This window comes from Corvus brachyrhynchos, unplaced genomic scaffold (assembly GCF_000691975.1).
Source record: "Corvus brachyrhynchos isolate BGI_N302 unplaced genomic scaffold, ASM69197v1 scaffold191, whole genome shotgun sequence".
In the NCBI taxonomy this organism is placed as follows: Eukaryota; Metazoa; Chordata; class Aves; order Passeriformes; family Corvidae; genus Corvus; species Corvus brachyrhynchos.
Window position 1 is genome coordinate 783,516 of NW_008236487.1, and position 23,763 is coordinate 807,278.

Genomic DNA, 23,763 nt, shown 5'->3' on the forward strand with positions numbered 1-23,763 from the left:
TTTCCAAAGCCAAGTATGTCCCCTGGTGCTCGCAGCTGTTCATGGAGCTGACACACTTGTCCGTCTCACTGCTGCCACGTCCTCCTGGAGTCTGCATCCTCTTGGCAGGGCATTAATTACACTTCCACTTGCTGTGGAGAGCCCTTTCCAAGGGTGTTGTAATTTGAAGTGCTTATGGGGCAGTAAGGAATCTGGAAGCATTGACAGCCCTAACTCCAAAAGGCTTCGCAAAGCTTCCAGGCTCACCAGGGATGCGCTTGCGTCCAGGTCTCGGGGAGAAGCCCAGAAGCAGGATTTTCACTCTTACGGTTCAGTGACACAGGAGTGTCAGGGCTTGACTGGAAAGTCACTCAGCAGTAGGGAGCCTTTGAAGTGTTCCTAAATGCATTACCTCAGGAAAGGGTTCCACTCTTCCACGAATTTTGGTTATTGGGCACTCTTGCCGACATCTGCCTGGGAGACCTGGGGAGTGCCAGACGTTTTGTTCTAGGATAAAATACTGTCCAGGTTAATCAGCTTTCTGGAATTCTTGTTTTAGAAAAGAAGAAAGCCAAAACAGCTTAGTTTTGACCGTCAGACAAGAGCTGCAGGGCCAAGGCCCTGGAACATGAACCTTTCCTTTGTTTGGGAAACCCAGATCTGTCCCAAGGTCAGTCCCAGTAAAGACAGGCATCAAGACATTCTTCAGTCCCAGAATATTCTGCTCCACAAGTCTCCTGGATTCTACTAGAATGTGGCCTTGGCTTTAAAGAAGCTAATTAAAAACTAGACACTTCAAGGCAAAAATGTTGGGGTCAATAAATGGATATTTTCCTCCAGTCTTATTTTACTGAATAACTAAACAGATTTAGCCAAATGTAATTTTGCTATTTGGTTCCTTGGAAGCAGCAGCTTTCTGCCCCAAGTTTTACACTGCTGCAGTTCTCTCCAATTACCTCTAAAAGCAACAGAGTCCTGTACTATCAGATCTAGACTTAGTGTGCTTTGGAGCAGAACATTGGCAGCTTGTAAAACAACTTTCCACAGCTGCACACAGAGGGAAGAAAAGTCTGTAGTCTTATTTTCTGTTGTAGGTTTGTTTCGAGAAGAGCAAGGCCTTGGGTTTTGCAGGCAATCCCGATCAGCAGAATTGCTCCATCAAACCTGCTGTTCACTGGAGCAATTTTGAGCAATTCTGAAACAGCTTTAACTGAGATCAAATTGCAGTTCAAGATCCAAGAGCAGAGGGGCAGGGTGAGAGAAGAAGGATAGTCCTTTGTCTGCTGGTATAATTTCCAGCATGAATGCTACATTCTTCCTGTCTCTTACATGCTTTTGAATTAATTTTACTAATGAATTAGTGATTTTTGTAACAAACCAAGCCATTAGAAAACAACCCTAAACAATCTCTTCATCGTGATCATGTTATCCTCAGTCCTCTGATACACTTTGTCCCAATAGCCTGATTTTGAAAAATGTATTTCCTAGATAACTAAGCAAAGATAATTTCAGTAGGTAGCCATACTCATTAACCCTGGTCTGTGTGGCTCAGAACTAGCAAGGGCCTGAGCACATCAGCACCATCTGTGCAAATGTCTGACACTTTGCATATTGATGTAGTTATTGAAGGCTATTAACCTGTGATTTCTTTTTCTAGAATATATAGGTTAAACATACCTCAAATAACTGAATCTATAGTCCTATCCCTGTTTAAGAAGTGTATTTTAGGAACTTTTACACTCACATGTGCTCTTCATTTTCTTTTCTTTGAAAGAAGTTAAACTTTTTTTCATATTTCTGCTTCTTTTTTGATTCTGTTTCAGATTTAAAATCATGTAATTTTTTAGGCAGAATTAAAAAAACTAAATTCTTTAAAAATTTTTCTTTTCCTGCAAAGTATGTCCCCGTACTTAAAAGTAGAATAGGACTTGTATTTTCCTGTGTAATAATTAATCCTGCCATTTTGAAATAGGTATCTAGATAGCATTTTGGAATTGGAATAGATAAAACTTTGGAATCGTCATAGAACCTGTAAAATACATACATGTGAATGAAGTGGGTTTTTCTTGAACCCTTTTCTTACAGGCTCATGAGGCAACCCTGGAGGCAAGGGCCAGTCCAGAGCTGAGTGACCGCATGCAGCAGCTGGAAAGAGAGGTAACACGGTATCGGGAAGAATCTGGCAAGGCTCAGGCTGAAGTGGATCGTCTTCTGGAGATCTTGAAAGAGATGGAAAATGAGAAGAATGATAAGGATAAGAAGATAGCAGAACTGGAAAGGTGAGGATGGTATAAAGTTAGAAGAGGAGCAAAAGACCTGATTAACATTAGAGATAAGTCATTTTTCTTTTCTTAAAAACCTTAGAGTACCTGTTTTGGGAAAGTCTGTTTAGAGTTTTTCTATCTTTGGTCCTTTATTGTGCTACGTTGTAAGGAAGAGGGTGTCTTACCATGTGCTTTCCTTACCTGGCTGCTCAAAACCAGGCCTGGTATAGGTAGAACTGGAAGGATAAATAGAGTTGTAAGGGAATGGAGAGGGTAGGAAAAGCTGCTGACACTTTGGTGTATTTGTAAAACAGTTTGTTGTTTTGATACAATAAATTCCTTCTTGAGCATGGCTCTCACAAAAACAAATAAGAAAAATTATTTTTAAGAACTTGTGATACTAGTTATTCAGATTCTTCTGATAATTGACCTCATAACTCTTTGTAGTGGTAGGGACACAGGTAAACTTGGGCCCTAGTGAAGCCTGACGAGCAGATTTGCTTTTGTCCAAGCAAAACTCGATTCAGCACTTTACAGCATTTTTCATCTTTCTCTCGGAGCCAGGAGGCTCAGATTTTTTTCAAGGTTATAATGTCCTAAACAAAAATTACAATTTATTATGGTTTAATGACATTTGTGTCACAATTATAAGTAGTAGATCTTGGGAAAGACCTGAGTTAGAGTCTGTATTCTGTCATTTTTTCATCTTACAGTGGGCCAAGAGCGAACTTCTGGGCAGTAATACCTGTTTGGGGTTTTTTGTTTACCATTCCCAATGAAAAATCACTAACTTGGAGCAGCAAAGTGGAAATTTGATTATTCCCATTTGCCTAGTGCCAGAATAGTCTTTCTAGTTTCTGTCTTTTCACTATTTAACTACTCTAAAATTTAGTATCAGGAAGATTAGGGCAGCTAAATAGAGGACATTTCAGGCTCTGCATTCAGTGGTTATTTTTCATGGCTTGCTGATTGTCAAATTATGGCCCCCTCTGAATGATTTGAAAAATTCTTTTCTAAGGAGTCCATTCCCTTTTCCTTGAAATGCACAGAGCTCTGGAACAGTTCAGCTTGCCAGCTGTTTCTTCTCTCTCTGTGACTGTAAGCAACATCCTGTTAGTTTTCTTTAAGTTGTTTTATTTCACCAAAATTCTTCGTACCTATGGCATAAGCTCAAACACCCAAAAGTGAGGATATGTTATTTTTAAGTGTCTTCCCTTTTTTCCTAATTGATACATTGTTGAGCCCTTCGGTACATGATGTAATCAGCAGAACATTCAGGCAATAGGTTGATATTGTTGAATGAGTATAGACATGAAAAAGCTACAAGTTATTTGGCTGTGTGATTTTTTCAGTCCTGTTGGGGTCCCCATCTCAGGTGTGACATTCACTGTGTTATTCTCTTCAGGGCAGGCAAGTTGACCAGGGATCAGGTACAAGCAGAAAAAGACAGAAGAAAGACTAGGGGGAAGAAATGTGTTCATAGTTCCTAATTATTTTTTCTTAGTGGAGAAGTAACTACTGTTTAGGGAAAGGAAGTTAGAAATATGAATCATTCCTCAGCCTAATTCCTAGAGAGATTGAAACGGCAGGAAAAGAATTTTCTTACATATGCTTTTAATGAAAGCTGATTTTTTTATTAACATTCAGAAACTCATCACAATTTGACTTGCAGCATCAAACTGAATAGACACAAGTGGCCTATAAACAAAGTTGATAATCTGCAAAGGAAAAATAACAATGAAGAGAAATTAAAATGGGTCTCCTTCTCTTTTATAGATAGAAGCAATTTCACCATCTTCAAAGAGTTAGAAATCAAGCTTTTTCTTCAAAAAGAAGAAAAGAGAGATCTGCAAAGCAGTTATTGTTTGTCATGTTACATGTTAGTTTCTTGCTGTTTCAGCCACAGACCAAAGTCTTACTATGAAAGCATAAAACCCCAAATGACCAGACATCATTCCATAACAATTTGGTAAATACTTTGACTATTCAGTTTTATCCATTCCTTCTTACCACCTGTTCTTCAGTCTTACAAAAAAACCTGAGTGGTCCTCTTCTCTTTTTAACTTATCTTTTCTACCACTACTGAGATAAGACAGAATATGTTTTCTCTTATTTCTAGTAATTAGAATAGGCATTTTGACTCTGTAAAAGAAAAGACTGCTTTTGTCATCGTGTGACTGCCAGCAGGCTGAGCAAAACAAGGCGGGGAGGGAGAAAAATCTAAGAACATTCATGTTCTATAACCACTCTAAGTGGAAATAGAAAAGGTCTTCCCCATCTAGAGAGCTCATCTGGATATTGTTAGTATGGTGAATTAGCAAAGTATCAACACCTGAAATGATTTTTCAGGTGGCACTGTAATATAATAGAGAGATAGAAAGTTCCAGATACTTTATAGCGAGGTTTTGATTAGTAGTTTCTCTTTTTCTGAATAATTGTCAGAATTTCTATTTGACCTTAGTTGTTTTCAACTGCTCCCCCAAACCACTATTCCCTGGAAGCTTGCTTCCTTCTTGTGAGTTTTTGCATAAAGCAGAGATTTTATCACACCTATTTAATGTATAGGTTGGTCCTGGTTTTATCTACAATGCTTGTTTATAAAATATTCTTTGATGGCTGAACTTATATATCCAGGCGTGTTACATGCATGTTTTAGAGCTAGAAGAGTCTTGGTTTCCAGGAAAAAATGCGATAATTTTGCCTTTTAAAAGTCTTTCCTAAACTGTGGTCCATGCAGAGTGAGCTAGAAATTATCTTGACTTCTAATGCTTCTACAGCTGATCAAACTCTGCTGTGCAAAGAACCTTAGTGCCTGCAGAAGCAACTGTCAGCAAGCTAAACAGCAAATATTCCTGTGCCTATCAGAAACAGTCAGTATTCCATGTGGAGCAAGATGAGAAGAAATAAGTCACATTCAGAGAAAAACTGTACTAAAAAAAAAAGGGATTTTTCAAAAGAGAGAGTCTCTCTTCCCTGCAGCTTTCCCTTTTGCTAGGTCTGTGTGACAACTAGACCATACGTTGTCAGGGAGAGAGAAATGGTGTCACAGTTTCATCCACAGAAGGGATGCATCGCCTGTTAGGGAGGTGTGTGTCGAGGAGCAGAGAGAAGTAGGGAGAGGAAGATGAAATAAAAAGCAGGAAACTGTTCTCTTAAGCCTTTTCAGTGCAGGCAAAGCTGCCATGTGTTTAAGTTAATGTAAAGAGGGAAATGCTTCCACTCTTCAGTAGCTGTTGCAATTACTGAGTGGGAGATGTTGTTTGACAGCTGTGAATAGGACAAAAGATATTAAAAAAGAAGTGTTAAGTATGGTGCATGCTATGCAAAAGTTTGAAAAATATTCTCGAGTCAACACAAGGTTGAATGCATGAGCTCATTGGTATATATTCTTTGTGGGGAGGATTTTGCTTTTTCTTATGGGAAGGTGGGCCCTAAGTTCACATTTCTTCTTGGGTGAACAGCCCTGTAAGTTTTGTTTCTGTCCCCTATTGTGGTGGTGTAGAGGGTTTTGTAGCTGTCTGGTTATTCACTTCTTTGTAACTAACTGTTTGCTTTTTGTATTGCCATTCCATAACCTCCTGTCTCTCCGTAACTTTTCATTTTGTGTTCTGTTTCCTTCCTCGCTTTTTCTTCCCACTTGTCCCGTCCCGCCCCGGTCCCCTGAGTTGTGTTGTTTTGTTTTGTCCGGGGGGTGTTTGTGACTGTGCCTTTCCTCAGAAAGCACGGCTCCCGCAAATTGCACCCTCCCTACCAGGTGTCGGTCCCTGCACCGCAACACGTAGGGGGGTTTGTGTGGGACTTCCTGGGAAAGTGAGTGCCCTACAAGGCTTCTGTTTCCTCCGGGCTGGAATGTCGCCGCTGGCTGCCCGGCTGCTGCTGCTGCTGCTGCTGCTGCTGCTGCTGTTTTGGGGGTGTTCCTTAGGTCAAACAGGAACTGCTTGTGTCAAATACAAGTTCTGGTTGTGACCACAGTCCAAAGGATGTTTGCTGCTGTTCTCCCTGATTTAAACCTGACAGAAGCTGTTGCTTTTTAATTCTAATTCTCTTGCTGTGTTTTACCTTTGGTTCTAATCTCTGCTACCAGTTCTGCCTGAAACAGCTAAAACTCAGTGTTCAAGTGTTCTCAAATGTGTCATTGATAGAGGTCAGTATTGACTTATTCTTGAGGTTTGTAGTGATGACTATCCTGTAATAAGAAAACAAACAATCAAAAAGTAATGCTCCTTATTTGGGACATGGCCATCACAGCCTTCAGATGGGTATTCATACACATACCTCTTTGTGTGCACACACTGTGGAAATAAGAACGGGCTTTGTACTTAGAGGTGGCAGTAACTATATCTGTATATGTTGCTTCAGAAGTAAGCACTGAGTGAATATATATGGAAGTCCTGGTTCCAGCTGCAGGCTTAAAATCGATTTTCATTTGGCATGCTCACTACATAAGATAGGCAGTTCTTGTAAGGACACGGGGTTTTTTTTTTTTGCCTGAAGGAAACTTTGCTTTGGAAACAAAGGAAGACAGCACTCAGCTGTGGAATACCAGCAGTCCTGTTAAGGACAGCTGGAATTACTGGCTATTTTAAGAAAGAGAATTTGGAGAGTTTTCCTGAAAAGAATTTAAGGATGCCCTTTTCAAGAAGAAGCCTTCCAACTTTTGATTTGTAGCAGCCAAAAGGTACACTCCTCATCCTAAATATTTCTTCTCAACAATAAATAAAAGATTAAAAAACATTGAGGGATCTCAAAGGAGTGCTGAAAAATGTGGACAGTAGAATGAAGTACCTTATTTTGTCTGTCTTTAAGACAGATACATTTGGTTAGTGTTCTGTGAAGGATAGATGGAGAGAGAAATTAGCTGTATTTTCCATCAACTTTACAGTTTCCTAGAACAGTGTAAAGGAAACTGTACTAGTAAATTATGCCCTACGCTTAAGTCAACAATTTGAAGCTGAAATACTTACTTTCAAACTGCTACTCATATCTTGGAATAATTGTCTTTGGTTTTTAAGTTTGTTGTTTCTGTGAATTTTTCAGTAGTTTTTTAGAGAATTCCTAAGCAAGGACCACACCAGTGTATATAAATAATTTAAAGATATGTTGTAATTTAAAGAAATTAAAGAAAGGTGTTTATGAAGTCATAATCGTCACCATTAAAGTTAACCTTGAGAGACGGTATGGCTATAATTCTATATTGTCTTAACTCATTCTAGTCCTCCAAAAATAAATTGAACTCTGATTCAGGCATTGGAAAACCTGAAACAATTACATATTATTTTAAAATACTTCAGTCCATTTTGTTGCCATAAAACATAAAAGCAAATCAAATATATTTATCTTATGATTGCATGGTATTATTACAAGGCAGAATCTGTTGTTGTTGTTGTTGTGTTTTTCATCCACTTCCATCAAAAATCTGTACTTTAAGCAAATATTACAATTCTAAGGTAAATTGCTCAAAATTTAGCATATTCCAAGATGAAGATTGCCTTATAATTTTAATTCACATCTTGTGTGAAGTGATATAATCTTGAACCATATGTGAACAAATTTTTTCCGCATGAATGCTGCCTTTTTTGAAGGACACAGCTGAAATTCTCCCCCCAAACCCCCAGTTAGTTTGAACCTGTCATGGGAAGTAGCAGCACAACGGTTTAATATTTGGCAAGCAACTGAGGACAGGGTTTTGTAATGGAAGGAAGTGGTCAGGCCCATAATTAGTCCAGCTCCACCTCTGAGCACACGGATCTGTTGAATATTAAGATTTTCATAATTTCCCAGCTAGGAAAGGAAGAAGTAATTTCTTTCTTCTCAGTCTTGCTTTATCTTCATACAAGATCAGCATTACACCTGAAGTCCCATATCAAGTTTCACAGAGGGAGAACAAAAACCATTTCATATTAGTATAACATCTTTAAAGAGGTAAGAATAAAAGATGCAGGCACATTTGCTTACAGGTATTTAACTTCAGACATTTGAAAGTATGCTGACGTTCAGAGAGCGTCTGCCTTCTAGAAGTCAGCCTTTGTTAAAGTGCCTTAAGATCAATGCTCAGACTCACTAACTGCTTTTGAAACCTGCATTTAAGGAAAGAAAAGAGACACAGAGACACTGCCAGTAATTGCAAATCCATCTGCAGAGAGCACCAGATAAAAACCCCATCACAGTGATTTTACGGTGACTCCTCAATCCATCCTCACCTTTTTCATATAATGGGATATCCTTTTTCGATTTGTTCTTTATTTAGGTGTCCTTCATTTCCCATTCTTTCCCTCTTCCTGTGTTTGGGAGAAACCGAAACTTTGTGATATTGCAGAAACAACTGTTCTGAAATACAAGGTTGAAGAACCCCAGTTAGTCCATGGTGAGAGGTCAGGGCTGGTGCAGGCTTTGGCTGAATGAGCTCGCTGTGTTATCCCCTCATTGAACCACCTAAACGTGGTATTATGTCCGTGTTCAAGCAGGCAGGACTGACACTATTAAACAGTGGTTCATGTCCACGGAACTGAGTACAGACCAACTCCTTTGTTACATTCAGCAGTGGGCTGAAAGCATGGTTTGTCTGCTAATCTAAGACTAAGGAACTGATCTTGGATCCTCTAGGAAGGACCCTGCACTACAGAAATACCAGTAACAAGAAGCACTGATTGTGAACTTTTTTGAAGGCTTCTTTTCCTGCCAAATTCTCCTTAGTGCCGAAGTCCTGCTTGTTTTTATCACTAAATCAAGGTGGTTTTCAAGCTCTCCCTATCATGCCTATTATGCCTGTAATGAGTATAGGAGTTGTCATTTGCCTTGTGTTGTAGCAATGATGGATTTTATTTAGCAGATATCTTCTAATCCAGCTGATAGATCAGTAGAGTGTAAGAACTGTGATATAATTTAAATAATTATAAACGTGAGGAGAAAGAGCATCACGTAAGTAATGAGTCTAGTCTGCATATCAGTTTCATTACCTTCCTTTACTACATCTCTTCAAAAGCTGTTTTTTTTGTAGCTTTGTTTCAGTCAATATCTTTGAGCAATATGAGAGTATCCATACTCACAAGCTAGTCCAAAAGGAGTAAAAAATCCCACAAAAACTCTCTTTTATACAAACGATACAGTGAAAATAAAGGTGTCAGATCCTGACATTATCTTGGAGTACAGAAAGAACAAAAAGAACATACAGTAACTGCCAGTAAGCCAGTGAAAGAGTGATTTTAGTGCTGCGTTGTGGCCGTGTGTGGCTGGGTTTGGCCTCTTAGATCCACGCATGCATGTGTGCATGGATGCACACACAAACCTTCTGTCTCTGTCTCTCCATCTCTTCCCTATCCCTCTAAATACCAATCTAGAAAAAAGGAAAAGACCAGCCATCATTCTTTCTATCAAGAAAACATGTCAAAAGTGGTAAACATAAATAACCTTTCTGCTTTGACAGACACAAGGAAGATCAAATGCCTATTGTTCCCTGTCAGACTGCTTTGAAGGAATGACAGAGTAATAAATATACACAATCATTCACCGCCAAACAAGTGGAATTCAAAGGTTGACTGAAAATCGTTACATAAACTACATCCTAAGTACATCTGAGACAAACATAGCAGGCTTATTCTGCTCCCTATAATATACAAGCATGTGGAAAAAATTGTAACTGGAATATCCAACAGCTTTCAAAATAGATATTTCTAAATTACAGTGCTTAAGCGTTCACATCTCTTTTTTTGATCTTCACCCAGTGATCAGATTTAAGTCCGCTCTACCTTTAAAATTAACGAGATGGTATTTTAGCAGAAAATGGGTTTCTCTGAGACTGCCAGTTGGCATTACAATTGTCTTGTCTCCCTGTGTGACTGTTGCATCGGAGTACACAGTTAATGGGGCTGGGCAGGAACGCTGCTGCTGGATCTTGTAAGGAATGCTGCAAGTGTGTGTTCTTGCTCGAAGGGGAAGAGTGCAAACTAAAAATTGTGATTTTGCTCTGTAATGAGCATGTCTCGGTATGTATCTGATCCTGCTTGCTTGGGGCTGCTGCCTGGGGCAGATGCTTGCTGTGCTCCTCTGTTCAATTTCACTGATGTAGCCCATGAACTGAGGCTTCACCTCCAGTCCATGGTAGATCTCCATTTACTTCCTAATGGCTGACAATTTCAGGTGTCTGCCTTGGTTTTAGTTTGAGTGATAACACACTTACAGACTGTGTTTGTAATTTTAGTGTGCTTTCAGACATAGTCCTTATTTTTGTTTGGATAAATATTATGGTTATTCTAAAAATCCACACTTCTGAAAAATATTTTGTACCTCTGTAACAAAAACTTGGAAAAGGGGCTAGCAATTACACAAAATGTATTTTTCTTTGGAAGAAAGAATTATTCCATAACAAAATGGAGATGTAGCAATAATTATTCTCTGTTTAAAACCCAAGCAGCTGGTTAAATAATACTTCTGTAGCGCACAGAAAATTGCAAGTGACCTCAGCATAGTGTTCTACATACTGTTTTGCCTTCATCCTGTGCCAGCAAAAGATGCTACCTTTAATAACAGTTGGAAGAACTGTATGGCTCATTTAAATTCTACTGGGCTGTTCTGAGTTGTAGCCTGTTTTTCACTGTTAAATTGAAGAAATAATATCACATCATTACGACGCAACCAGGAATAACAAAGAATCCCTGAAACACAAAATGAGAAGCCCTAAATTTTTCCTCTTAGCTTATTTATTTCCATATTTAACCAAGTGTTTAGTTTCACATTTTTGTTCCCTTTTGTTAAATTTGTTTGTAGTCTTGGATTTCAGTCAGCATTCTTACTTACACATTTTTCTGTATGAATTAACCAAGGCTTTTGGAACATTTAAAGTTACTTCAAGATGAAAGGCTGAGATGTGGTATTTGGCATTTTACAAGTCTCATCTTTCCCCAAATCCCCAAATAATACAGCCTTTACAACAGCTGTCCTTGAAGAGCTTGATTTGAAGAATGTTGGTTCAGAAGCCAAAGAAAAGTACCTTTGCACTACTTAATCTGTTACAGACCAACAACAGCTGCTTGTACAAATTCAATACCCTACACGGTCGATAGTAAAATTTATGCCATAAATAAGGTCTTCAAATTTCATTTACATACCTCCATATACCAAGAGTAATAATAAAGGATACAGCAGTTAGCCTATCCTATAGAAATATTTTTATCCAGCCCATATCCTGCCTTTTTAGAGTGAAATTTTGCCATGGGAAAAGTACAACATGCGTTGTAAAAGCCAAATTGCTACTTTGGACAGAAGGACATTCCCTTTGCCTCTCTTCTATTGACTGAAAATCATCAAAATTAAAACCAGATTGAAAAGATGTGTATTTATGGTTCCTTGTTGACTTACCTTGCTGTTATCAGTGAAATTGACAGCAGATGCCTATGAAAGATACTGGAGACATTTGGAAAAAAAAAAAAAAAGCAATAATGAACCTATGGGACCTCATGTAATACTGGGGACTCCAGCATTTTGTCTTGGTCAGTTCTGCTGTTGAACAATGTTGGAGAGAACTGTCAAAAATATACCTGTTTGGTCATTATTGTTTTTAGATTGCACCTTATACAGGAGAATTATACGGTAGGAAGAAGAGGCAGCTGCTTTTTCTGTTTCTCTTTGGAAGGGGTGACTTCAATGTCAAAATTAAGACAGATGAGCTTTTAGCTTTGACAAGTCTTCAGGTCTTGAGGACTTTACTCCATGCTTGGGGTTTTTCTCCTTTCTCTTTAGTCTGTTTAGACAAGTTGGGATCGTCTGCAGGAAAATTGAGTCTTGCTCATGGAGAGAAAATAAGCCCCTAGAAGATGTCATAAAGGAAGACATTAGGTTTCATCTCAGATAGTCAAACTCTGTATTTTCAAAATGTTCGTTAGAATTCTGGAAGAAAGGTACTTGCTAATGATGTGATGTAAATCTGAAGTTTTCTTGTAAGATGGCTTATTTTCTTTTTCCAAGAACTGTTACATATTGGAGACTATTTGCTCTACAGAAAGTTGCCTCTAATTGAAATGGTGTAATCTAATCTAAAGGTCCTTTTTCTCTTATTTCTTCTTTTTTTTTTTTTTTTTTTTTTTTTTTTTTTTTTTTTTTTTTTTTTTTTTTTTTTTTTTAATTAGATGTCTATAAAACATGCAGCTCTGTGTTTGTGAATGATTGTGTGTCTGTGTGTCATTACCTGATTTATATCTGCTTGTTTTGTCCTTTATTCTTGAACTGCTTTATGTCTGGACTCTGTTTTCACAAACTCTAACTCTTTCTCTTTCGCATCTCCTTCCTGGATTTGCTGCTTCCTTCAGCCTCACCTCAAGGTCAGTATTCACTTTTAAAAGGGTGTTTATAAAACTGTCTATTCAGCTAAACTTGAGATCTTACAGAAGATTGCACATCAAATTACATGATTGCAAAATAAAAGATCAGAGATTTGGTTACGCCTGTGTAGGAGGATGGGTTGAATAGGGTGCATGTTTAGAAGGAAAGAATTTATATCAAACCATTGTAAATCAATGCTGCTGTGCACTGGGAAGAAGGGGAAAGCCTAACCAATGAAATTTTTAAAGGGAAAAAAAATACAGGAACAGGGAGCTGAAGGAAGACAGTTTAAATATTACCGGTTTTATCTGTTACTTTAAGAAGATAAGAGATTGGCATTAGCCATGTTCCCTAATACATACACATGCTGTGGAGTGCAAAAGTAGTTCCTTTGAAATACTAGTCATACAAACTTTAACTGCTGGATCTTTATCATTGCATCTGTGCCTGAAACCTTACAGTGATGTCGCAGAACTACTTCTGGTGCAGTTTGAATGTGCTGTGCTGTCAGAAAGAACTGAGGACTGAGGGTTAAATATAAGTGAATTAGGAGGAGGATGAATTTGTTGAAAACACAAAGTGATAAACCACTGAAGAAAGCCTACCAAGAGGACAGTATGTTTTGAGTCTTTCAGCCATGGCTCATTTTTCTGTTTTCATATTTTAAAAGCAGTTGCTAACCATAGGTTTTGCGATTTCAGTAGAGCAGCTCAGAGTAAACATCTATGGCCTAAATAATACAAGTAAGAGTACATTATCTAATGACTCTCATTTGCCTTTGAAAGCTCTGAAACTATGTTGGATTTTAGTCTTTGCTGATAAAGTCTGTTTGGTAGAAAGCATCTGTGACTCCTGGAGAAGGAATGATCATAATTGTTTCAGGCAGTCTTTGCCCAGAAAGCCACTACTTAAAGACTAAAATTCTGAGTTATCAACCAACATCCGACTTTGCTGTTCATGATTAGCACTGAAAAATGTGGTGGTGACTGGAATCCCCCGGTGCTGCGATGCTGCTGACGCCTTTAAATTGTGTCAGCGTCGTGACCTTGGTTTGGCACAGGCATTGCACTTGTGGCCCTGGGTGCGTGTTTTTCTTCCTCCCACAAACTGGAAAAAGGTTGGAAGTTCATCATGTTGTTGTCATCCATCAGTACCTTCCGTATTCAGTGTGTCTTACTGGCGTACTTGTAATTACTGGGGAGAGGAGGTCTGGCCTTGAATGACCCCCTTCAGGTCCCAAAAAACACAACTGCCTGGAAGCTTTTTCTGCCCTGTGAGCATTCTCCTCTGAAATAACCACACTGTCTTTTGCTGCACGAGCAGGACTCTGTGGGGCAGTCTGTATTTGCCTGTTGCCACCATGAGTGGAACTTGGTGTGCTTTGCCTGATAAAGTCCTAGATGTTATGGAATCCAGCTGTCAAAGGTGTTTCGACTTTGATCCATATGACTGTAGGGTTTTATCAATACCTGTGCCTATGCTGGAATTAATGATAAGAGGGGAAACAGTTTTAGGGTGCTGTTTGGTTCTGGTCTTTCTAAGACCTGGCTTTCTAAGACCTGTAATTTCTCTTTTCACAAGCAATGTAACCATAACTTCTATTTCTCACATTTAGAGCATATTTTAAAATTTGGCTAGGGAAGATATGGCTGTGATTCGAGGTGTTAGGATTAGGAACTTGGAAGAGTTTTCTGCTAAGATGTTAAAAGAGATTGTCCATTCTGTCCTCATAGTTTCTTAGTTGGTTTATTGATTTTTTTTTGGTATTATTTTTATCAGTTTTTAAAATTATTATGGTTAGTTGCTGAGGTTTTCATTTATTTGTTAAAATAAATCAAGAGCGTAAGGAAATAGGTGGAATGACTGCTCTTGGAACTACAAAATCTCTGCTGGCCAGAAACAAAATAATAAGATTCTCTTCAGGGAAAACAGGAAAATTACAGTGGTTGAAGTACACTAGTTTCTTTCCTAAGCATTTCAGATTTTGCCTAATTACCATTGACTGCAACATATGAAGAAATAGCCGTTCTGTGAAGTTACATTCTACCTTGGAAGCTACTATGGGAGGCATAACTTTATTTTTCTCTGAATGATGTAAAGCAATTTTTTCAGACACCAAAGCAAATGTGTCTCATGGAAAAGAACTGAATATGTAAAAAATGTGTTAGGTATGTCTGTCTTCTAACAGGAAGAAATACTCTGAATTATTTCTGTTCCCATCAAGAACAGCTTTGCTTACAGTAATCAGTGCAATACCTCTGAATTCTCTGATCTGTCCATTAAGCTTTCGTCGTCTCTCTCCTGTTGACAAACTCAGTGAATCAGAATAGAACCGTGTAATCTGCATCACTGTTGCTGGTGTGACATGGACTTACTGCTCAGAAGTCTTAAGGATCTAGAGTGGATGTCATGCTGATTCATAGTAAATAAAATTGTCTTGGAAAGCATGGGGATTAAAGCAGTTTTCCATAAGAAGTTTTTTTGCTAAGCGTCTCTGCTGATGACAGCTTCACATAAAGAACTCCCCAATGCTGGCTGAGTTCAAGAGTAGCAAGCCAAATAACACTATACTGATGTCATTACCTGCAGCAGTGAAAAAAATTAGAAAAAATACTGTAAAATCATATGGTCCAGTTCTTCTAAGCTGTTCTTCTGAATATGTGTCACGAAAGTCGAGATAGATAAAGATAAAAAGACTGACATCAAGTGCTCTAATGAGCAACTGCATGTTTTTCAAGGGAAGAATGAGCTATATTGATAAAGTAAAAGTCAGATTTCCAGCCTCAAACTAGGTAACAAGCAGCTTAACTGGACAGGAGCTATCCCACAGGAGGCTTGTCTTCCAGTGTTCTGCTTTCTACTGTCAGATTTTCTGTTAGTTTAGATCACATAATTAATTGTACTGTCTGTCATATTTTAAAGCAAGTAATCCAGTTCTTAAAAGAAAGTTTTCTGGATTTTTTGCTATACCAAAGAGAATTTGATGCTCTAGGAAGTAATAATGAAATACTGTAAACCTTATTTCCACAAGCAAAGTGGCTTGGTGATTAGATGAGTACAGGCTGTTGGCATGAATCCAGATAAAAGTCTGCTAAGAGTGTCCATGTAAAATTAAATGTCAGCGTAGCAACTCAAGTGTAGCCTTATAAAATCAAAGTAAAAACAAAATACTAACTCTGAGGGGATTATTTCAGTCCTTTTTCCAGAGTCCTAAATATATATTAAACAGAACATGTCTAACCACCGAAGAAATGTTTAAAATGTCATCCTTCTGTAAGAAAATAGCAGATAATATTGCTTAAAAAGTTCAGCAAGTACAGGAAACTCAGAGTGCTATTCAATAATTCTTTTAAAAAAACCCAAAACAAAACAGCAGAGTACTTGAGTGACAGGCATGTAGTCTGTGGTACCTGTGGGCTTTTCACTGTGCTGGAAATACCTTTGCACACCGACTCATGTGCTGCACCTCCAGGAAGCCGTGGATCTGAGGACTGACAAAGTGCCAGCGCGGTCAGGAGAAATGTCGCTGGAAATGTGGCTGGCTCTTCAGTTTCATACCTTCAGAAGACTCCAGGTCTTCACTCTGCCACAATGTTGGTCATTAACCATGTCAGGAAGTGAAAAAAATTTCAAGTGTGTTGAGTCAGCAGTGGTTTTAGCTTAGCAGAGACAGAACCATTGTCGTCAAAGAAGTTTCCATTTAAATTTCCTTGGCTGTCTCCAAAAAATAGCAATCTGTAGTAGTTGTTTTCTATTAAATATATGTTTCCTGTAATTCTACTTAGAACAAAAATGGCTTTGTGGAATTATTTACACTATAAAGTACTCTTCTTTTAAGAACTGTCTGATCCTTGTGAGTGAGGAGAATGGAGGCGTCTTAGAGATGGTAGTGGGAAAAGGAAGAAATGAAGGCATCAGGCCTGGTTATGAGGGTTGGGTGGTGATGAGGTCACAAAATAGAACTGTGGTTTTCGTTAAAACAAGTCACTGGCATAGCCTTTCAAATTTGCTTTAGGTATAGTGATTATCAGAGCTTTCCCTGTTCCAAGTGGGATCTGTACCTTTTCTTTCAAAAGTCCTCTTTTCTTGCCTCATTTAATTACATCTTAATTAAGCAAAATTATTCACAGCTGTACATCATCTCAGAATTCTCACTTTGCTGCAGTCTCATATGATCTGATTCATTTCCTACTACCTGCTGAAATTAATTTAACTATGTGAAACAATGAATCGTTTTTCTCTTTGTGTTACTGCTTTGTTTTCAGCACATATAGTCACAAAGTATGCAGGTTTCCAGTGGGATTTTGAACTGAGGTAGCATTAGAAAGACAAGTGACATGGCACTAGGGAGAATTTTTGTGTGTCACAGTATGCTGTGAATTTTGAAGAGGTTTGAGTCAAATGCTCTGAGAGAGAAATCCGTCACAATTTTTTCAGATATAACAAAAAGGTGGGGGTTTTACCATATTATTTGAAACATCAAAAGACAAAGTTATTTTTAGAAGACATTTTAAGATGCGTCTCTATCGTCCTATATCCCAAAGTTAACAAATTACATAGCATGTCATCGTCAGAAGATTAAATGGAATGATCACTCAAACTTCATGCAACATTAAACATTTTGACTAACCCATATGTGTCACATCACATTTAGTCAAAGGAATAAAATCTGAAGATTATTCTTCCTCTTTAATGGCCAGTTTCTGTGCAAAATTTTATCCCCCCAAGTGGCTACATTTTTATTTCTGTTAAAATTCTAAAAGCCAGGCAGTGAATGTGTATATCTATGGTAAAATAGTCTTGGTGCAAACAGTTCCGTAAGTGACAGTACCACAAGCTTTAACAGCCTTGGACTCAGCAACAGTACAGTAGTTACAGAGAATGCAGTTGGGCAGGACTTCTTAAAAAGTTGCTGAAAAGGATCAGCTCAGTTCCTGCTCTTTTACTCTCAAGGACTCCTTTCAGATCCCTGAACATAATGTAAAGTGTGCAGGAGTGATGCATTACCCCAGGATTGTTAGAGCAAGCTGCAGGTCATTTAAACAAATTAGAAATATGCAGGTTGATGGAATCGGCTCAGATAAACACAAGGTTGCTGAGGGAGCCAGCTGATGTCAAAGCAAGGACTCTTTCTATCATCTCCAAAAGCTTTGCCTGTCAGGGAAGGTTCCCTTTGACTGCCAAACATCACGCCCATCTTCAGGAGGGATGAGAAGGAGGATCTGGGGACTTGCAGGCCAGTCAGTGTAACTTCATGTGTTGGGAAGCTTTTTGAGGTAACTTTTCCTCAAAGTCACCTCCAAGAACCTGAAGGAAAAGAAGGTGATAGGGAACAGCCAGTATTGGATTTACAGGGACAAATCATGCCTGACCAACCTGATTGCCTTCAGTGATGAGATGAGGCTCAGAGGAGAATCAGCAGTGTTCAATGTCTTTTTAGTGGTGCGGATGATGACACAAAATACACCTCCAAAATTTCTAGAGAAGACAGAGTCAGACTCTTCTCACACATGTTCGGTAAAAGGTTGAGAGGCAACAGACAAAAATTGCTGCTTGTTCAATATAACTCCCATTGAGATAATTGACAGAAAAACAGTGATCAGTTGGGTACTGATACCTTGCCCAGAGAGGCTGAGGAGCCCTCAACACTGAAGGTAATCAAAACTCATCTGAACAAAGCTAGGAGCAACCTGCTCTAACTTGGCCTTGTTTTGAGCAAGGCATTGAACCGGGTGATCCTCAGACATCCCTCCAAACAGAATTACTCCATTATTCCGACTTTCTGTGGTAAGTTAGTATGTATTCTTGGACAAGATCTACAATTTTTGTGTGGTTTTGGTAAGAATTTTTATGTAATAGTGACCTGATAAAACAGGGTAAACAAAAATGGTCTTGTTATTTCATAGCACTGTACAGCTGTAAGAAAAGGAAGAAGAAAAATTGCGGGGGGAAGGGGGGAAGCGGGGTCCATTGCACTTCTACTTCTTACAAATTTCTATATGTGTTCTCAGTTTTTAAACAATTTTGAAAAGAATTTCTGCTTTCTGGAATACAGTATCACTGTGATATAGGTCAGAGTGGTATTAGTAGCTTTGTCTAGTAGTTTACTCAGACATTTTTCTTTCATGATTTCTAATACTGCTCTCGCCTTCTTCCCCATCCCTAAACACAGATACTCTCAAACTTTATTGCTGTTAATAGAATCAGAGAAGATAAAATTGGAAATGCTGTTTCACAAATTCTTTGTATGTTCTCGGTAAGCTTTTCTTGCTGGTGAGAGCTTAGACTGGGACAGTGACCTTTAATCTGACAGGGAGGGGATTCACTGTTTCGCCTCCGTAGTTACCAGGTTTGCTCTTACGTCTCATCATTGGGGCTGAAAGAACCATTTTCCATTTGCAGTTTTCACATCCCTTTTTGTCACATCCTTTATCTTGCTCAGGCTCTGGGCAAATAAAATAGAGCATGGTTGACCCTGCATTTTCTTCTCAGCTCACTTGTTGAGACAGCATTTTTCTGCTGTGAGATTTTCAGCTGGCCGGGAAGTTACTCTTCATGTGTTGAGTCTGCGCCAGTGCCTGAACTGGAACCTTTTGTTCTTGTGTTACTTGTGAAGTTCAAGTTCCATTTCTGACCTGCACACAAGGTGTGCCTCAGATGAGGGCATTCGATCGTGATTCAGATGTGCCTTTCACTACTTTACTGATCAGTTGAGAGCATTACTTCACTGGCCACTTAGCTAATATTTGCTGTCCTCATTCCTGTGAAACCAGCTTCCCTAACAGGCCTATGCATCATCTCTGCAAATAATTCCTCATCTTTTGGATGAAAAATACCTTAGATAAGCATGGATATTTATTACAGTCATACAGTTTATAGATTCAGTGAACAGCTATCAGTCGATTAATTTGAAATCATTCTTAATCACTTTACTGTAAAATGAAAACAAAATTTCTTATCCATGAAATCCCAAGTAGATTATTAGAGATATTGCAAGATATAAAAACATGCTTAACATTTTTAGGCTATAATTAAATTAGGAACTCTTTTTTCCCCCCTTTCTCTTCTATGGCTCTCTTCCATTTCATTGTTCTTTCAGGGTGGTGTTTTCAAGTATTCCCGTCTTCTGCATAACATGTTCTTCATCTGTGAACAATAGAGGGCCCTTTCACACTGGAATATGTCTGCTTTTCTAGATAGTCTTCTTGAAGTACCCCAGGCAATTCAGACAGATTTAATCAAGCTCTCAGTAATTTACTTAATTTCTGCTCATCCAGCAGATAGGCTATTCTTCTTAATTAAAAGAAATGGGGTGTTTTTACTCCTTAGAGAACAAAATGTTTCCACTTGTCACTTTCTGTTCATGGCTGAGTAATTAACTCCGATCTCCATGGGGTAAAGTGCCTGCTATCCCTTTAGTGACCAGCATACTCAGTTCAACGTGAAGTGCTTTTACAGGGAACATTCCTATGTATCTATTTACAAGACTGAACAGATTTGATAGAAATTGGGATCAAGCATGTTGGTAGTTTTGGGGTGGCGGTGGGGTTGGAATTACTCAGTTCCAGCATCCTTCCTTAAAGCATTTTGGAATGAACCTTACCATTACAAGTAATGTAATTCTTTTTATACAAAACCAAAAATGAGCAAGAATTGCAAACTCGAGTTGCAAAATGCTCCCTGTGAATGCACAAGAGCTTAGTTTCATCCTAGAAATTACAGCTGCCAGCAAGTAGCAGTTGCCAAGATGGACTGCTCAGGGCCAGCCTTGACAACGAAAGCAAAAGGTGCCAACCCAACAGAAAAGTGAGGCTCCTTTCCTACTAGTTCCTCCTCTCCTGTATTGCTCAGCCCTAAGTTTTTTAGGGTCCTGAGTTGCTCATGCCATGTTTAAAGAAGTCCCACATGCTTGGAACTAAAAGAGAGGTGACCTAATGCAACCTTACCCTACCAGTATCTGTAAGGATAAGGACTCTTACCTTACTTCAGTGGGTGTGCTGTACCTTTGAACATGCATTCTTTCAGGAGCACCAATAATGTGTTCATCCTTGGATCTTTTCCTAAGCTTGCCTTACTCTGTAATAGTCTGAATTTATTTTCACTTTAGTTCCATTAGTCTGCAGTGTTTTAAAACAAGTGTATTCTGAGTTTCCTGATGGTAGGTTTCTTGATTTTGCAGGATTCCCCTGAATTCTCAGGTAATTGTACCAAATTTATTAATGTTCTTAACTTAAAATCAACTACTAGATAGATATACGCATTCACTTTTCAGTGTGTAATTTTTCACTTCTGTAAATCAATCAGCAGAATATGTTAGCAATTTCACTTAGTAATAAACAGCTTAGAAATGGGTTTTTAAATTACTAACTCCTAGCAATATATGTAAAATACATAAGAGCAAACACATTTTCATTATTGAGGATGTCAGCATATTTTAAAGGATTGATGCCTCAAATCTTTGTGAATTGTCTTTTCTTTTAGCACTTGCTCCTCTTGCTCATTTTTTTTCTTTTTATCATTTACTTTAAGGCTGCCCTGTATGGCAGAAAAATGGGAGAAAGCATTAAATGAAGTTGATAGTAAAAACTTTATTAGGATACTGCAAAATGACACTTTATACTGCAAAAGTGGCCACTGACTTCGAATGTGGAAATAATGGATTTTCCTGTTGTATTTGGAGTAGAACACTTATATAGAACTGCAACATTTAATGCCATTTCTTCTTAAAGGAAATATTTCATGATCATATGTCCCAATTAAGGGGACTGTTCCCCACAGCATAAGCAACAGGGAGAGCTTTTGTAGGCACCATGCAGTGGCATTATACAAAGGTTATTAGAGAAATGCAAATAGCTGTATGTTTTCTCTCCTTAGTTCATGGCATGCCTACTTCCCTTTCTTGTATCTCCTGCTTTCAGCACAGGTTTCCCATTTAAATATGGAATATGCAGATGTGTGCTCAGAGAGTGGGGGCATGGCTCACGGTTTCTGACAGTTTGTTTCCTTTGACTGCTTATTTCCATGTTCTTTCTTAATATGCTTGGATCACATGAACAAATGACAGCTGAAATACAGCTGAAGGAGTCTGCTCTCTATTTTTAAGGGCTTCAGACTTCAGACATTATTGTAACTTGGGCAAAAACCCTATACTGTGAACAAAAGCCAAACATTTGGAAGATTATTCTAAAGTTAAATAGAAGGGGTAAACACATACTATTCCCAATTTCAGGAGCAGGTATGAATTCCTAGTTCTTTTTCATGATGGGTATAATCTTCCCCATGTCCGTTTTTCTCTCTTTATCATTTTTTTAAATAGATATAAATACCTCTTACTAGTTAGCCAATATCTGTGAGGAAATTCTAATTTTGAGCCATGGTGAGTTTGATTTAAAGCTGCATGGCTTTAAAATTTTTAAATTAGTTTAAAGGGTCTGTACACTGTTAATTTCTTTACACCAGTGTGTACAAGCAGAAAGCAATCAATAAGAAGAAACCCAACACCACCTTCAAAGGGATTTCATTTGATTTCTTGAAAATTCCACAGAGGAAGGATTATGTTGTGTGTTTTCTTCTGCATCTTGGAATAGTTGTTTCTTGAATTAGAGGTAGAGAAATTTTATTTCTAAGTAGGACCGGACTGGAAAGCTCCTGTTGTCTTTCTGTATCTTGTTTTGAGCATAGCCTCATTAATATGACTTAGATTTTCAACACTGTTTATGTCTTTCAACCTCCAATGTATGCCTTCATATAAAAAGATAGATTATTTATAGAAAATATATTCTATTTGTGTTAGTAATATTCTCCTTGACAGCAAAGGCTGTTGTTTGCTGATATTTCCTGATTAGGGAGTGTTCCTCAATTACTTGGAAAATCAGTTCACTGAAGGGAGGCAGAAAATGTCTCAGTGACATCCTGCATCAAGGCAGTGGCCCTGATAGGGAGATCAGCTCAATCAAAATCTTAATTTTGCCTCATTTGCCTCAAGGTCACCAAATAAAAAGTAGTTCAATGGAGTAGTGTAACTGCCTAGATAAAGAATTTATCTTTCTGAGTACACATTCCAAACTAGAGCTAATTTAATTAGCCAAGCTTATGATCTCTGAGGCTATCAGTGAGAGTATATTTCAGATATCTGACACATGGGGCATCTTGTCACTGGAGGTTTTTTTTCCGATGTGTTCCTTCATAACATGTTAAAAATTAAAGTATGTATTCATAATACTCATGGACATACTTGTTCTGTATCAGATCCACATGCTATGGAATGGTAGAAATCCCTCCTCAAATGCATAAGGCAGTAACCTTGTCCATGGCTTACCAGGGCTGTTAGAGAAACCTCCAGTGAAGAGAGACTCATAAACGTTGCTTTTCAACACTCACTGAGTTCTCCAGAACCCCAGTGGTGTTCACTTAACTGGCAGAATATTCCTGGCTGTGTTCTCCTGTGTACCAGACTGAAAATACAGTGTTACAGCTGTATCAGAGGAGGAGGGACTAAACCATCTGCACTGTTCAGACAGGCTGTGCAGCCCTGTGTGTGGGATATTTATTACAAATAATGCTGCTGTCCCCCATTTGCCAGGCAGTCAAAAGTCTGTAACTAATCATCTCAGTAGGCACTCTTCGTACAAACCCGATGTGGGCTGTCACAGGCAGTGATTCAGAATGTATTTCAGAAGAGGAGATATCTCTTAATAAATGTTTGCTAAGCACCCGAAAGAAATATGCCAGACATGCCGTTCTTGAGAGTCTTTGTAGTCTGCATTCGCTACCAGAAATTGGTCTCACCAGTGGATTCCAAACTGGAGCCGTGTCCCTCCCATCTCAGATTCATTCTCATGGTAATGGAGATGCTGTAGCACACATCACAGTTTGATGAGTGTGATAACAGGGCTTTGCAATCAACCCCATCCTTTTGGGTACTTTTCCCAATATAGTCTCTGGGAATGGCCAGCTTTGGATCAGATTTCCTGCAACTTCCTTGCAGCTAACAGAGTAAACACTTTTCAGTTCACATCTGTGTAGAGAATCTTTTAGAAAAATTCGTCTTGAAAACAATTTTGGTTTTAAGTAGATAAGATAAATTATATCAGATTTTTATTTGGGCATCTCAGTGACGTAAAGTCATCCGGTTTTTGGCCCTCAAATGGACAGGTTTACATTATTTCAAAATGTTCCTGATAGCATCACTTCCTTACATCTTTCC

The 23,763-nt window shown here is 38.5% G+C and overlaps 1 protein-coding gene across 1 annotated transcript in view; it reads left to right on the forward strand.

The window, feature by feature from the left end:
- The window catches only part of ERC1 (ELKS/RAB6-interacting/CAST family member 1), a 282,825-nt gene that overhangs the window by 114,864 nt on the left and 144,198 nt on the right, over positions 1-23,763 (forward strand). Inside the window, 1 exon segment of the mRNA XM_008643986.2 lies at positions 2,065-2,258. Within this exon segment, the coding sequence (XP_008642208.1) occupies positions 2,065-2,258 (194 nt within the window).